The sequence below is a fragment of the Strix aluco genome, chromosome 17 (genome assembly GCF_031877795.1).
Source record: "Strix aluco isolate bStrAlu1 chromosome 17, bStrAlu1.hap1, whole genome shotgun sequence".
NCBI classification, from domain to species: Eukaryota; Metazoa; Chordata; class Aves; order Strigiformes; family Strigidae; genus Strix; species Strix aluco.
The window spans coordinates 14864182-14880367 of NC_133947.1; the positions used below are offsets into that span (position 1 = coordinate 14864182).

A 16186-nucleotide genomic window follows, 5' to 3' on the forward strand; every position below is an offset into this window, starting at 1 on the left:
AGGGAGGGGCTGGAAGAGTCCAACCAGTTGCCCTGGCCTGGAGGGAGGTTTCAGGATCTTTTGGGTGTCAAGGAAAGCCATGTACCAGAGAAGGATGAAAGCACCGATCCCAAACAAGTTTTCAAGAGAGGTCTGGTGGAGACCAGGATAATGACAGGGAAGATGTGAAGGGTCAGAACTGCTCTTAAAAGCAGCTCTGAGGGTGTGACTTCTGTTCTTGGAGAGCAAGATCAGAAGTGGGAAAGATGAATGTTGTGTGCTTTTCATTGGAGGTTAGGGGTTGGATTTGTCACCCTCCTCTGTTTCATTTGGAGTCTTCTGTGGGTTGTCTTGGGAACACACTTGTGCCCTCACATGGAGTGACAGATGACTTACACCCAGGTGGCACCATGAAGTCAAGGCAGAGGAAAGCAGGAATCTTTCAGGGTGCTTTAATCAATGGTAGTTGCTACTTGATTATGGGTTTATCCACTCATTCTCCAAAGGACTGCTTCACAACACTGTATCTCCACCAGGGTAAAGGAGAGGCTCTCCTGAAACCATGCAAATAGTTCCCATAGCCAGAGCCTCTTATGTAGGTGTCTTGAGGGATGTCAGATACTCAGCAGCTCCTGTGCCATAGCTGGGAGAGCCTGAGGGAAGCGGAGCACCGCTTAACCAGCAACCTCATGATGGGCATCATTGACATGCACCTCCCCTGTCTGAGCTTGTTGACCTCAGGATTTAGCAATCCAGACTGTAGGTATTAGTTTGAAGGAGATGTGCTGAGATTCACACGGTAGCTTGAGTTAGTTGGTTTTAATAGTGGGGAGGGACAGAATAAGTCTTCCCCAAGAAGGGAGCAGGAGGGATACAGAGGAGAGTGTGAGTAGGTGAGGAAGAGTTGAGAAGGAATAAGGATGACATGGCCATGTTTGCTATATGCATTCTCGATGGCTGTGTGGAGGCCGTGCACAAAGAGAAAGGTGGTGTGGCAGACACCACCGTGCAGGGAGGAAGTACTTTCGAGTCATCTTATGAATAAGCCATAGATGATGATGATCCCAAGAGATATCTTGCAGGAAAGTGTATAATAGTTACAAGAAAAACCCTCCAGATTTACAAGCAGAATAAAATCCAAATTTATGCATTTGGGGGAAAAAAAAACCCCAGTCATGGAGTCATAGAAAGGAGGGCAAGGAGAGACTTAAGAGGTCAACCACACCATACTGCTGCCTGAAGTCAGGATCATCTCTGCTTAAGCCATTCTTGATGGATATGTGCCTAATCTGTTCTTAAACCCTCGGTGGTGGAGATTACACATCTCCCCAGGCAATCTCTTCCCGTGCTTAATTATCCTTACTGTTAGGAACGCTTTCCTCTTGCTTAGCCAACATTTCCCTTGTTACAATTTAAGCCTATTGCCTCTTTAGTAGATGCAGAGGATCGTTCAGTGCCTCCTTTGCTGCGTCGCATTTGGAGGCTGTGGCTCCTCTTGGTCTTCTAGCTGAATAAACTGAGTCCTTCAGCTCTCCTCCTGGAGACCTTTGCTGCACTTTTCATCTCTTGTCTCCTGGCAGCCTATCTCTTTTCTGAAGCAAATGCCCCAAACTCCATTTAAGATTGCAGCAGAGACCTTTTCACTTGGGATCAGTGGACCCCTTGATTTCTTGGGGAGAGTTTGGGTTCTTTTCATCATTCCCCAGGCTGGGGAAGCAGCGTTTCTGCTGAAGCAGGCGGGCTGGGATGCAGAGGTTACCGATAACAGCTCCGGCTGTCATTCAGTGCCTGCACGACATGGAGCTGTTCGTGGGCGTCAGCAGGGTTTGGAATAATTGTCTTCTCTAATTAACTGGTTATCAAACAAGAACATTTCATTACGGTACAATTACTAGCTGCTTTGCTGAGACACAGAGGTGTCAGGATTACGATCCCAACATATGCTTCTTACAGCTCTGATTTTTTGTTTTCATAATCGTTAACTATTTTTGCTCCCCCCCCCCCAACCCACCCACTCACTTAATGACTAATGAATCCTCCTGCTAACGAATAAGGAAAATAAATCAGCGGGCATGGCAGGTTAGAAAGAAAAACATGCAAAATGTTTTGAGGATCCTTAAATCTGATAAATTACTTTGAAATTAAAATCCCAGGGAGAAAATGGGATTTAATTAGAAAGTAACATGGTTTTGTCAATGTTTAAATTAAAATTTTAAAGGTTATAAATACTGCACTAGAGCTGCCTTTACACAGAGGATTCGTGAGAAGTTTTGTTCGGATCTGCTCTTCCCACGTCAGCACGGCATTTCCCCAGCATCGGGCTGCGGTTTCGCTGCTCAGTGTCCTCGATGGAGCACTGTGTAGGTGCAGGAAGCCCTTGGGGATGGCTTTTTACAATGAGGATGGTGAGACAGTGGCACAGGTTGCCCAGAGAAGCTGTGGCTGCCCCCTCCCTGGAAGGGTTCAAGGCCAGGTTGGATGGGACTTTGGGCAACCTGGGCTAGTGGAAGGTGTCCCTGCCCATGGCAGGGGGGTTGGGACTGGATGGTGTTCAAAAGTCCCTTCCAACCCAAACCACTCTGTGAGTCTGTGGTCACAAACCAGATAATCCATCAGGAACCTTCCAGAGCCGGAGAGAGCATCAGAGGGAACACCCCTTGGGCTCGCCCTCTTGCCCTTCTCTGTAGCCCTGCTCGTGGCCAGGGCTGGGGCAGGGGCTGGCCCGAGCAGCACGGAGGCTCCTTCTTGGAGCAATCCCCCTCTCCCTTCAGGAGGATGCGCTACTCGGCTGCCCCTTCCCAGTCTTGCTGCATCAGACACCACCCGGCAGCGCTTTCCAAATACAAGTGAGGCACAGTGCCTGCTCGCTGTCTAAGAGACAAGGACAGATGAAGAGTGGAAAAAAAAAAAAAGGTGTAGCAGAAGAAGCAAGTGATGGGGATGAAGATAAGCACAGAATTTATTGGTTATTCATTTATTTGCATTTAAGTTAAGGAAGTCTCATCCACCCGCCCTCTCACTGTCCATGAATTGCAGGTTTTTCTCCTGACAAGTCTTCCTATTAATTGAATTTGTTTCCGCATAGCTATGAATACTTTGATTTCCCACTGTCCCAGATTTAAAAAAAAAAAAAAAGGCAAAAAAAAAAAAAGCAAAAACGCTCTTGGTATTTTGCTGTTGCAGAGGGGGAAAAAAAAATGTTTTCAATACATCAGGACCCAGCTATGGCCACTGTTATACCGGCCTGAGACACAAGAATTCATATTTCATTGCTGTGCAGGCATCAGGTAGCACATCTGAGAGCATCTGTTAGCAGCAGAGCTGGTGGATGTCCCACATTTCTGTTTCACAGTAAATGCTGTGGTGGTAGCACCGGTGTCGCTGTGATGGGCAATGGACATAAGTGAGGTGAGAATTGTAGAGAAAGGTAATAGCTTTTATTAGAGGAACAGGTACAGTTTGAAGAAATAGTTGCTTTTCACGGGCAAACTCTTCTTCAGGCTGACATTTTGAAATGTAATTTCGTTCTGAATGAAGCAAATATAATACTTCCTCAATACCATAAAGCCAAAGACAAACTTAGGAAAAAGCTCTGGTTCAGAAAATTACTGTCTGAGACCTCCAATGTGTCAAGTCAAAATGTTTCATTACAGGAGTCTCTCTGATTTAGAAATGAAAATAAGGTTTTCAATCCGTTTTTAATAGAATTTATCTGTACTCATTTTAACCTGAAATTCAAGTAACCGGATAGTTTAACAGCTGAAGGGTTATTTTCCCTTCGGAGGTCAGTGTTAGGAGGGAGCCTGGGGTGCTGCCATGGCCCTGGAAATTTGCAGGGGCAAGGAGCTAAGTATCCCTACTAGGCACTGGTGTTGTGACTGTTCAAAGCTGTCGTTGTTTTTAAAGCAGAACTAAATGTATGCAAATCTGTTCCAATTGAGATCAACTTTCCGTACACCACTTGAGGAAGGCTTTGAGTTTTCAGCGGAGGAGAGGGCTGACGGGTATTTTTCTTGGGAGTTTCTGCCTTTTCGCTGAAATTTTTATTCTGTTTTAAAATATTCTTCTTGCTTGCTCAGTTTAATCTGTTTAAACCCATGGGCACTCACGCTGCTTGGGACAGGCTGGATCACACCATTATTTTTACATACGTGGAGGACCAAACTCTGGGCAGAAAGGGGACCAGCACTGTGAAACAATCGTGAAGCATGTCTCATTGTTGGGGAGAGATGGAAGAGTAAACAATAATTCATGCTTACAAAGGTGGTTTTTTTTTTTTCCTCAGGGTAGCAAACTCTCCAGATACTCACTGTTTACCTGCAAGGCCCAGCTCCCCAAGTCATAAGATTAAGGAAAAATCTCAGCTTTTATATGATGAGAAAGCACTTCCCAGCTGTCAGGAGTGCAGAGAAGAGCTGGAATTTTGGGCTCTAAAGGCTTAATAATGGGAAAGCCAAGAAAACAAATGAGTACTTTAGGATTTCTGATGTCTCACCATTTTTTAAGCTAGTCTTATCATTTGGAGATTTTGGCTCTTGTCTTACTCTTCCAAGAGCCTGGATCACACTCTCCCCGGATCCTGCTGGGAAGTGATTTCACTGAGTTTGCCCTATAAAATCAGACTATGTCTTACAGCAGACGTGCATAAATATCTGCCTGGGCACACAGACTGCTCTGGCCTGCAATGCCTCCAAAAATCCCAGCGTGGTCCAATCCAGGAGTGTCTATTTGCTTGATTTGGGGTAAATTCCTCTCCAGCAGAAATGAGTTTTTCATGCACAAGTGCATGCAGGAATGGCCTCAGTGGAGTGGGGTCCTACTGAGCAGGCAGGATGCAGCCAAGCCCAGAAGCACCTTATTCTACTTTATTAATTATTATCCATTGCTTGGTCCTTTCAGGCGTACAAGAGGAAAACAGAAGCTGCGAAGAAGGAGTACCTGAAAGCCCTGGCAGCGTACCGGGCCAGCCTTGTCTCCAAGGTACAGCCCACACTCGCACGGTCGTGGGACGTGGCAGTGCTGAATCAGTTGCAACTCACGGGACTCTCCGGGGAGGAGCAAGTTTATAAGAAGCACAGTGTAATCATGCTATCAGAACAGATATCAGTGTTAGCCACCTTCCCGAGGAGCTAGAAGAAATGGTCAGCAGCACGGTTAGGGTGGGCACTGGACTGCCTTCTGCCTTCAGCACCCTGAAACAAGACCCCGCTTTGGGTTGTCTTCATCAGCAGGGGAGGGGTGTCCCTGCTCGGGGACAAAGGGTCCCCACTGCCTGTCCCCACCACCAGTGGCTGTTCCTTGGCTGGCTCTCGGGGTGTGAGTGCAGCAAACGAGAGAGCACTGTGAGGGCAGGATGAGGCTCACCATGGGTGACACTGGGGACTGGCCCAGGGGAAGGTGACACTGCAGCCCTGGGCTCCTGGGCCAGCGCTGGGCAACAGCCAGGGGCCAGCACCCTGCCTGCACCCTGGTCCAGGCACGTGGGCTGTTCCGGCTGCTCAGGACCCTGGGTCCTGCTTCTCCCGTGCACACTCAGCCAAGAGCAGGGGTTTTAGGGAGTAAAACCCATAACTGTGGGTTGATGAACGTGTGAGCTCACACATGCTTAACACAGTGCTGTCAGGCAGAACCCAGAGAGCCCATTTCAGTGCCTAATAGTGGCCTTTCGGGGTATTTCAAGTCATACAGGAACTCCCGGTGCTGCAAGGCTGCACCTGGGACAGCAATGAGGGCCAAGTACCTGCCCATCCCAATCCTCCAAACGTGGACAGCCATCCGAGGGGACCTCACACCTTGTCCTCCTCCATGCCTTCAGGGAGGGGACATGGACATTTGCTGCCTGGGAATTTGGGGTGGCTCCTGCTGAGCTCGTAGGCTTGCTGGCTCAGGGGGTTGTGCTGCCCTTGGGTTGTATGTGTATCAGGTTGTTTTCCCTTCAGAGCTTCTCCTTGATACTATACCACACCCTCAGTACCTGATCATTGCATTCAGCTGCCATGGGAAATAATGTGATGTCCCAAATCAACCGTCATCTGCAGGACACATGTGACTGTGGTGGTGGACTGGAAAGGCTCAAAGCCAACCGTTAGCTGTCTTTACTTAGAACAGCAGCAAGGACGGAAAAAAGGAATGGAAAGGATTGTTTGGGGGGTTTAAAAGCTCTTCTTGGTCTCTCTGGAAATCTCTGAGGGTCTTGCCTTAAATGTGCCTAGCAGCAGTGTGGGGCAGGTAGCATGGAAGGCATGGAGTCACCATGCTCCGTGGTTTCATTTTTCTCCAATGACCAGTTCTTTGCAGAAGAGCAACTTTTTTTTGAGTGAAACAACACGGTGTGATCCCGGCTGCCAGGTGAGAAAGGATCTGGAGTATCATTACAGAGCCCATCACAGGACAAAAACCTCATTGTCCAAGCCAGAAAATGTCCCGGCGTTGTTCTCTTTTTCCTTCAGAAATGAGGCCACCATTGTCCTGTGTATTATAGACCCCACCAGGGCTGCAGGGGTGCACAAGATTAGGAAAGCAGATTTTACTGTCCCATTCATATTCTATTGGAAACAAAAGTGATTTTGTCACTCACCTACGTGGACCTAAGGAGTGAGCTGCAGGCGGGCGGTTTATCTCCGCACCAATTAATGCCCCTCCGGTGCTCCAGGGTCTGCTGAAGGCACAGTTGAGTTACTGGACTTTAGTTTCCCAGACGTGGCTACTGCACACAGCCTGTGGTCACCCAGCGAGCCACAGGGCTGGAAAGGCATGTGCTGGCTGGTGGGAGAGGAGCAGCAGCCACAGGGACTCCGGGTAGCTCAGTTGGATGGATAAATGTCTCGGGATACATAATGATGTTTCCTCGCTCATCACCCTCCGTTCTGTTTTCCCACAGAGCTCTGCCGACCAGGGGGAGACGAAAAGTTCCCAGAGCAATCCACCTTCCAAAATGATCCCCCCCAAGCAGCCCATGTACCCAATGCCGCCGCAGGCTTCCTCACCCTACCCTGGCCTGGGCTCGTTCCTGTCCCCATCGGACCTGCAGAACTACCGTGGCCACCCCCACCCCAGCCTCTCCCGGACCCTCACCTCCAAACCCATGCTGCCCAGCATCAGTGCCTCCCCGCCGCCCTCCTTCCAGATCAGCCCCCCCCTCCACCAGCAGCTCTCCTTGCACCACCCGCAGAGCTCCCTCCTCAGCCAGCCCCTCAGCATGCAGCAGGTCCCCCAGCAGCCCCTCCTGTCCCCCCCCATGGCACTACAGGTACAGCCCCCCATGAACGCCTCGCCTCCCGGGCAGCAGGTAGGTGCTCAGGGGGAGAGAGGGTTTGCAGCATGAACCGCACTGTTTCCCCTCTTCCTGTTGGGTCTGTTGGTTTTTGGATGGTTTGGGGATGTTGGATGTAGATGTTGTCCCCAAGGGAGTCTTCTCCTGGACCCATCAGCTTGCAGATCTCATATTTTAGGGGTGACTTTTTCAAGAGTGTTGAGCTGGGAGCACAAGCGCCCCCACAAATGGGGCAGAATTGTGCAACCTGAGCAATGAAGGGGAAGCTGCAGGAATTGGGGATGCCCCTGGTGAAAGCTCCTTGTGCACATGGTCCCCCAGCCTTGTCTGGGGGGCGGGTTTGCTGGTCATCTGAAACAATGGGTTGGATAGTCAGTGAGAAACCCCTCTCACAATATTGCTGAGAGAAGCGGGGGCTGGAAGGGCATAGGATAATAGCAGGGATCCAGGGGGGTTGCCACGAGGAGGAGAAAAAGGACAGAGGGAATGTCACAGACAAAATATAAAATCAATATTTTTCTAAAGACTGCCTGGCAATAGGAGAAAATCACTTTTGTGGCAGAGAGCCGAGAGCATGCAGTGTGTGCTTGCATGTGTGCTTATACTAACGGCATAGCAGCAAAGCAAATCCTATAGATGGGTGCTATGAATGTGTAAAACCTGCTGAAGCAAACCATCCTTAGCCATGCCCAGCTCAGCCCGTCAGCCCAAACGCGGGGAGCCAGCCTGTGGGGTCAAAGTGTCTCCTCTTTAAAGCTGATATTCAGAAAATGTATCTAGAGGAAAAATTGGCTGTAGCAAAAACCATTTCCTATACCTTATACTTGCCAGTATATGAAAGAGGAGATGAGTGGTTTCCAGAGTTTCTCCATCTGGAATATGAACTGGACAAACTATTCACAGTAGAGGACATATGCTCTGAATTCACAGCTGCTACCATTTATTTGATGATACTTTTAACTGCAGTATTCACCCAGCTGGATGATTAATTTGTGTTTCACATGTTTACTAGCTATAAATCACGAAATTCATACAGTACTTTAGCAATGAACAAAGCTTTCTTTCCCATAATGTGACCTATTCAGTTGGGGGCTAACTCTGAGAAAACAGAAATTGTTAATTTAGGAACAGATACGGCAGTGGAAGAAAACCAAAGGAGAGCAGGGATGTGAAAGCACAGTTATACCTGACCATAATAAAAAGACAGAACATGTGGGAGGGTCAGATCCTTAATCAGATTTTAATCCTCAACCTGTTCAGGGTATTCCAAGTAATTTCTCCAGCACGGTGATTGGGCTTTAGCTCTACAGAAGCAAAAGTGGCTTCCGTAGTTCAGTTGGTAGCCTACATCCAGAAATGAGCATAAAAGGAAGATGAGCATTCAGAAATTAGCATAAAAAATGAGCATCCTCATCATCACTTTCATTGGGGTAGTTGTTGTTGCTGAGGGCAGCATTTTGTGAAGCTTCATTCCACGTAAATTTGTGTATAAAAAAGAAAAAGTAAAGAAAAAAATACCCCCACACTGCCCTAATTTGGATATTTTGGACAAAGTCTTCTTCTTAGTCAGGTCACTACCATGGCTCTTGTTTATATACATTGCCTAATGTTACCTCATTAAGCCAACCCCCAAAAATCCAGAAATCTAATCAGCTTTCAGGTAAAACCGTCCTGCAGCGTCCTTGTGCAATTGCTAGCGGTGACAGCTGATGGAGAGAGCGTTGCTTGTGTGGATGTTCCTTACCTTGTTACTGTACGCTGTGACGGGCTAACGCATTACTGCAAAGGGGGCTGCACCTGAACTGGAAAACGGTTTTGACTGCCAGGCTGCTGGTGCAAAGGCTTTCGTGGCTGCACGTCTTCCGCAGCCATTCACGACCCCCCAAGGCGGGAGGTCCTGAAATACAAGAGGGGGGAAGAGGGGTGGAAACCAGATGTTGCTGCTTTGACACGTGCTTGCAACAACTCGTGTCCTGCAAGGTCCCACCGTGGTGGTTTCAGGTCCTGGGCTTGGACCCGCGGCTGTCCCTGGGGCTCCCCCTGCACGCCGCACTGCCGTGTTCCCGGGGCAATGCATGTGAACTTGTTTATGCAATATTATCAGATCTGCTGTTTCTCCTGCTGTGTATATACTCCTGTACCCTTCCTTTCCTTTCCACCCTGCAGGACTTCTCACATATTTCGTCTGAGTTTCAAAACAGTGTCGGACCCCGTTCGCCTGGTGCATCAAACCCTCCAGGAAGCACTGAGTGGGACAACGACTACCCCAGCAGAGAGTGTGGGATTAACCACTGCAGGCCAGTAGACAAAACAGCACATTGCTAATGCCCTTTCTATTATCTGAACTGTGACAGTGTACAACTGCTGAGAATCTGCCCTAAAATGTACAGCAAGCTGGTAGGCTAATTATGGTCAATGAAGTTCAAGGCTTCCTCTTCTCTGTAGGCTCACTGAAGTGATGCTGTGGAAGCAGGTAGCTTAAAAATCACAGATAAATTCTTCACTGGGCAGGAAGAGGTTTCCTTTTTTTGCATTTCCATCCCATTAGCAATGGAGGAGTTGGGCACGTTTCCTTCTAGAGCAGGCCTGGGAAGCCCAGTCTCCCAGGCAGAGTCTCTGGAGGTTTGAAGGTGGCCATGTCCATAAGCAATGCCATTCTGTTCCTAAAGTGATCACTTCTATTGCTGAGGCCACAACCTCCCACAGTTGTCTCTAGCAGTGTGTCCCTTACTGGTCCTGGGGTTTCACCACGATAGTGTACAAAGCTTCATCCCCCCAGGAGCCACACAGTGTTCCAGTCCCCTGCACCGTGCAGGAACAGGCCACAGACATCTGCACAGATCTTCCCTTTTATGTCCTACAAGCTCTGGCACGAATGTGCCAGCACAAAGGTCCCTTCAGTGCTGCTTGAATCCCCCAGTAAATAAAAACATCAGGATAGTCTCAGAGCTGGGGACCAGGGAGGGTGTGAAAGCCATTTCCAGCCTCTGCCTAATCCACTGCTCTTGGCTCAGCAATAATAGTTTGGAGACTGCTATTGTGCTCTGTAAAACAGGCACATGGTTTGCTGGGAGAGCAGGTAGGGAAGGAGGCTTGGTAGCTTCTGAGTATTGTTTGATTTACTTGAAGTACTGGAACATAGTGCTTTCACTGGAGATAATAGCAAGCTCCCAGCCTTTTCAGAGCACAGCTCCCGCCTGTGCCAGCAGTGCACTTACAATTGCTGGGCTGGGCACAGTCTGTACAGACATTTATTTCTTTCAGAGAAATAAATAACTTGCTGAGCCATTAGCATATCGCTGCTGTCTGCCCGCCTGAGGGGACTCAGCTACGTGGATTGGTCTAGACTGTGCCAGCAACCTTTGCGTGGTCCTTCCTGAAGTGTCTGGAGACAACCCGAAAGAAGGAACCTGTTTGGGACTTGATGATGCTGTGGGCAAAATGCTAAAGATGCTTGGAGGATTATGGCACATGGATCCCAATTTCCAGAGGTGCTAAACAGAGGCAGCTCCCACAGAAATTAGCCCCTCTAGAAATAAGCATCGCTACCTAGGGGATCAGCTGGGAAAACATTTGATTCCCTCTGCAAATCCCACTGCCCGGGCCCCATGCAGAACACTCAGGGCACTCTAGAAACAGTTGAAACCCTCCTGTGGTAGTCAGGATTGAGTTTTGTGTTGCTAAAACAAGCTTTGTGACATCTGGCTGGAGTGCCGTATTGTAAGCAGAGAGCCCATGCAATTCATGATCAAAGCTCATGCATTTCATGCCTTTGTCACAGCAGAAATATTGAATTTCATGGGTTTATCGCAGCTTCCTGGAAGAAGAATCATTCTAAAACCAAACAGATTATGCAGAGACTTCCAGATAATTATTAGAGTAGATTATAGCAGTGAACTCAGATGGATATAGATCAGTACTGCAGAGAGTGCTTAGTGCACCAAAAAATGTCGTCGTCTCTGTTAAGGAAGGAGCCCATCTCCCATGACTAGAGACACACGAGCTGCTGGCAGCCCAGCAGCCAAAGCTGGCTTGTTCTCATTTGATTGTGAAGCCCGGGGCGTCAGCAGTGCCATCCCCTCCTGCTAGCCCCTGGTATTTGCTGCCTAAGTGCATGCTCTGCATTGCTTGTAGCATCCACACACATTGGTAGGACTGCAGCCCCAGTGCGTCTCAAGGTTACACTCATGTCAGGAAAAGAGATGATCCGGTTCTCATCTCCCTGCCTGTACTGCTTTCTCCGATGCACTTTGCACTAATTTGCAAACAACATTCAAAGTTGCCCTTGGGCTCCTCCGCATCGCCTTGCCGCGAGCTGGGCGTGAGGACGCGGGGTGAGCTGTGTGCCTGCACCGCCCCGGCAAGCCGCAGGACTTAGGCAAAGCTGTGACAAAGGGAAGGCAGAGCTTTTGGGGTTTGATTCATCAGTGCAGTTTTAGGTATCGTCGGGAAGTCTTTGGATCATGTAATTGCCCATTTCAACCTCAAAACTGAGTTCAGCTTAATTGCAAATTAAAGCAGCACTCTGAGGAGCAGAATCAGTAACTGGCTGGAAAGAAAAAGGATTATTTTCTGTTGTGATGTGGCTCATCTGTAGAGTCCCAGATTGCTGCAAGAGAGGATTGTACCAACCTCCCCAGTGCACAGGCAGTCCTGTCTTGCTCTCTGGGTTAGGATTTTTATTTCATGCCTGACCTTGATATTTCTTTAGCTTGCAACATGTGTTGGCACTGAGTTAGCTGGGGTGAAATCTCCCAATTCTACATTTTCTTTTGTGTTTGTCATCCAGACAATTTCTGAAAAACTAACAAGGTTGTCTTTCTCTCTGTCCTCCATCTTCTAAGGGAACTGCTGTAGGTTGTTGTGGTTCATTTTTTTTTCCCCAGCCTATCAGTGCTAATTAAAATGCCATTAAATGACACTTCTTCCCTTATGCCCTTCAAATTCTAGGATCCTATGAGCAGACACTCCTTAATTCATAAATCAGCCATGTTGGAGAGAGAGTTTTAAATATTTCTTAGCTCATGCTCTCCCCATTCTTAATGATATTGTGCTCACTGACTTCCAGCCAATTTTCCTAGTTCTTTCTGGGCTTAAGCCCAAGCTGTCCTAGATTGCTAGCAAAGACACGGGTAGCATTTCTCAGTTCCTGCTTAGTATATGACTATCACTTCCCACAAGCAACTGCAGCATACAATTTTACTGCTTTTTGCCATCATATCACAAACTACTTATATAGTCCCCTGTCTCCCTCACCTGACAGCCTGATTCTAACACTTGCTCTTTCCCAGGCACTCCCTGAATACCTGTGTTTTGCAATGACTTTCTCCAAGGGAACTAACTCACCTGTATCAAGGGTGCAGTTTGGTTTACAATCACTTGCAATTCAATCTTGAGGCAATTCCTTAAGGCACCTCACTTGTTTTTTCTGCCCTGTCCTCTGATTACAACTCTTTCCATACCAAAAGCTGTCTTCAGGGTTTCATTTACATTTGTCTCCTAGCATCTAGGTATTTTGGTGATAGCACTGACCTGGATTCATCTTTCTATGTCCTCCCTCTCATTTGCAAGGCACAGATTAGGTTCTTTTTGGGTATCATCATTTTGCAACTTTTCTCCCCTCTTCCCACTCTCCTTTGGGCTAAAAAATTGGATGCTCTCAGTTATGCCTTGTCCAGACGCATAAAACCATGTACAGCCACTTCATCCAGACATTTATAACCTCACTAATTCCGGCTAACAATGAAGTGATCCTCTCCAAATGGGGGAATTTTCCAAATCAGAAACTAAATGAGCAAACACTGTAAAAAGGCAAGGATAAACCACCATAAATGCACTTAGTTTGGATTCAATTATTTATGGTAATACTTTGTGATGAACTGGGAAATGTTCTGCAGCATATTTTGTAAAATTAATGAAGTTTTAGTACTAGAATACCTCACTGCTGCTCTGTGGCATTAAATCTTTGCTGAGTGCAGTAGGGAAGACTCTGCATTTTAAATGCAGATTATGAAAAGTGGAGATTAACAAAGTGCAGACTCTTCTGCGCTCTATAGAAGACAGCTCTATCAACAACAACATTACATTGCTGTGTGCTAGTTCCCTATTATTCCACTCATAAGCACACTCACACCGGAATCTCCCAAAGCTTTGTAATGTTCTTCACCACCTTTTAAGGCCAAGATGTCTTTATGGAGCCAATGATGTTTCCATCGGGTCTGTGTAGATGATAAAACCTGTTAAAATGCCTGGATTTCAGAGTAAAACCCACATAGGATGTCAGCCAGGGGAGAGGGACTTCAGCCACCCCTTTCTCTACTGTGTCCTGAAAAAAAGAGCATCTGGGCTCCCTCTTAGGATGCTGCTGATGGCAAGTTGAAAGTGCCAGCCAGCCCACATGGAGGGTTGAAGCACTGGGTGCTACAGGCAGGGAAGGGAGCGGTGATACCTCTCTGCACACCGGGCTGTCTTGGTGGTGTAAGCTGGCTTCCCTCTCCAGGATACACCTGGATCTCTTGAAATCAAACTCACTGCTTCAATAATGTGATCAATTCAAGATCTGGTGGGCCAGGGATGTGCAGAGCACACAGCCTGGCTGCTGTCCCACCAGCTCTCCTCCATAGCCTCCTGCGAGTAAGGCAGCACCACAGTCCTCCTTGGGTCCCTTGTACCTCCTGCTGTCTTCATCAGACCCACGGGAAAGACCAACTAATCCTGCTGTCTCAAAGATTTTTTATCCCCTCACTTGCTGATTATTAATTTTTCTACTTGTACTTATTTTGGGAAAGAAGGAGAAAGGCATCAAGCAGATGGTGTCTCCTGCTCCCATGCTCTTCAGCCATGAAACTTATGTAAATCCTCCTGGACACCCACAAGCATCTTCAGGCATAAGCCCCTCAGTTATGTTTTTGAGACCCCCTGCTCCTTATGTAGGGTCAGACTGACACATTTTATCCAAAAGCAAGTGTACATTTTCTAATCTCTGTGGCTTAGCCTAAGGACAGTGTGATGAAGAAGGAAGCTGGTGGCCAAGGGGCTGATTCCAGGCACAGCGCTCCACAACACGATGGTGGAGCTGGTACTGGCATCATGCTGGTGTGCTCTGCAGGGACATCCAGAGTTGGCCCTCCCCTGCAGCTCCAGCAAGAGCAAAACTTAAGCCACAGGAAGGAATTTATGTCTTAGCCCTTATTGTTGAAATTCAGGAAGAACTAAAATTGCACCAGGCTCTTCTGCTTGGTCCATCTCTGCACACCCATCCCTCGGTGTAGACCACTTTCTGTTTTGCATTATGGAGTGCCATAAAAACCATGGCCCAGCTGAAAACAGGTGTGCAACCGGGTGTGCAAATGCTAATTTCAGCTCCCCCAGGTGACTTCCTGGCTGTTTCCCTGCCCGTCTTACCTTCTGCCTCTCATTTCTCTTACAGCATGCTGCCAAGGGACAAGGCACTCTACCTCACCTAAAACTCAACATCTCTTTTCGAGGAGGCTCAGACGAAGGACACTTGAGAGGGTCTATCTTACAGACTACTCGGAGAGGCACCGAGCAAGTCGTACGGACGAGAGAGCTACCACTGCACCTCGTCGCTGGCTTCGTTTCCAGGCTCTAAGAGCAGTTTTCTTTTATTATTTTTGAACTCTAAAATCTACTTTCTGTGGAAGCCCAAAACCTCATAAATCATGAAGAACAAAAATAAAAAAATTAAAAAAAATAAATAAACACAAAACCAACACAAAAAAATAAACTAAGGACACCATTTTTCTGCTTGCCATCAGCTTAGCTACAGACTATTTTCCTAGTGAACTGCTTTTAGACGCAGCATAGGCCCAAGTCTGGTGTCCTACAGCATTAGGCCAGCTCAGTAGGAGGATGCACTCTTTTGACTTGCTAACAGCACTAAACTTTGTGCAAGAAAATGTGAAGTTTGTGTGAATATTGTACATGCAAAGGCCTTGGATGTCTGGCTAAAAAAATAAATAAAAACTATTGCTAGGTAGGTGAGGGGAGAGAGCAGAAGGCAAAATAAGAGAGGAAAAATGTGAAAAAGATCATGAAAATATAATTTGTTGGATAGTTGTAAGTAGTTTACTAAGTGTTTTAGAGCTGTGCTAAAGACATCTTTAAGATTTTTTTGTGAAAAAAATTAGTAGTTTACTTTATAGTAAAAGCATTTTATATTAATTGTAGCACATTTTTTAGTTATACATAGAAGGGAGATGTGTATAAAAAAACAACAAAAAAAGCCTGCCAAACTTGTTTCTATTATTTGTACAGCAAGAAATGGACAATTTATATCCATGTTGTATGGCATTATTATATTTTTTCTGCCATATGTCCATCTATTTAAAAATTGCTGACAATGATTTTTGTCTATTTATGAAAAATTAGAGAGCATAATTACAGTTTCTCATAAGGTGCATTTTTGGGTTTTTTTATTTTTTATTTTGTTTGATGGTGTTGCTTTCGCAGCACCTGGCACATTCGGTTCACAATGCTTATCTTACCTTTCTTTATAATAAAATATATGAAAAATAGAACTAACCAGTCTCTGCTTATTCTGGGGGCACACCCTGGAAATGTCCTGGCCAGCGAGGTCCTTACCTTGTCCTTGTCCTCCTCAGCTTCCCCATCCCTCACTCCTCTCCCATCACATTCTCACTTATTTTCTCTTTCTCACCCCTTGCTCTGGGCCAATACTACTTAATTAAATATGTCAGTGACCACCTGCAGCAATGAAAGCTATGACTGAGCAATGGCAGGCAGACAAGCATTTTTCTTTAATTTTCTTGGAAAATGCCAACTTCACACTCAGCAGAGGGTACTTTCCTTTCTCAAGCAATAACTTCTTGTGCTATGGATTTGCTTACCAAACTGTCCCATGCCCCAGCCCTATTTACCCTCCTCCCTTGTGCCAACCCTTGAGCAGACAGA

General features: G+C 46.9%; 1 protein-coding gene across 3 annotated transcripts in view; it reads left to right on the forward strand.

Moving 5' to 3' along the window:
* TOX2 (TOX high mobility group box family member 2) overlaps positions 1-15792 on the forward strand; it is a 154463-nt gene extending 138671 nt beyond the window's left edge. For all 3 annotated transcript variants that reach the window (XM_074843361.1, XM_074843363.1, XM_074843362.1), the window contains exons 6-9: positions 4879-4959; positions 6860-7267; positions 9419-9549; positions 14682-15792. In XM_074843361.1, coding sequence (XP_074699462.1) covers positions 4879-4959; positions 6860-7267; positions 9419-9549; positions 14682-14718 — 657 coding nt within the window. In that variant the 3' untranslated portion in view covers positions 14719-15792. The remainder of the gene's footprint in view (positions 1-4878; positions 4960-6859; positions 7268-9418; positions 9550-14681) is intronic.
* The last annotated feature ends 394 nt before the right edge of the window (positions 15793-16186 follow it).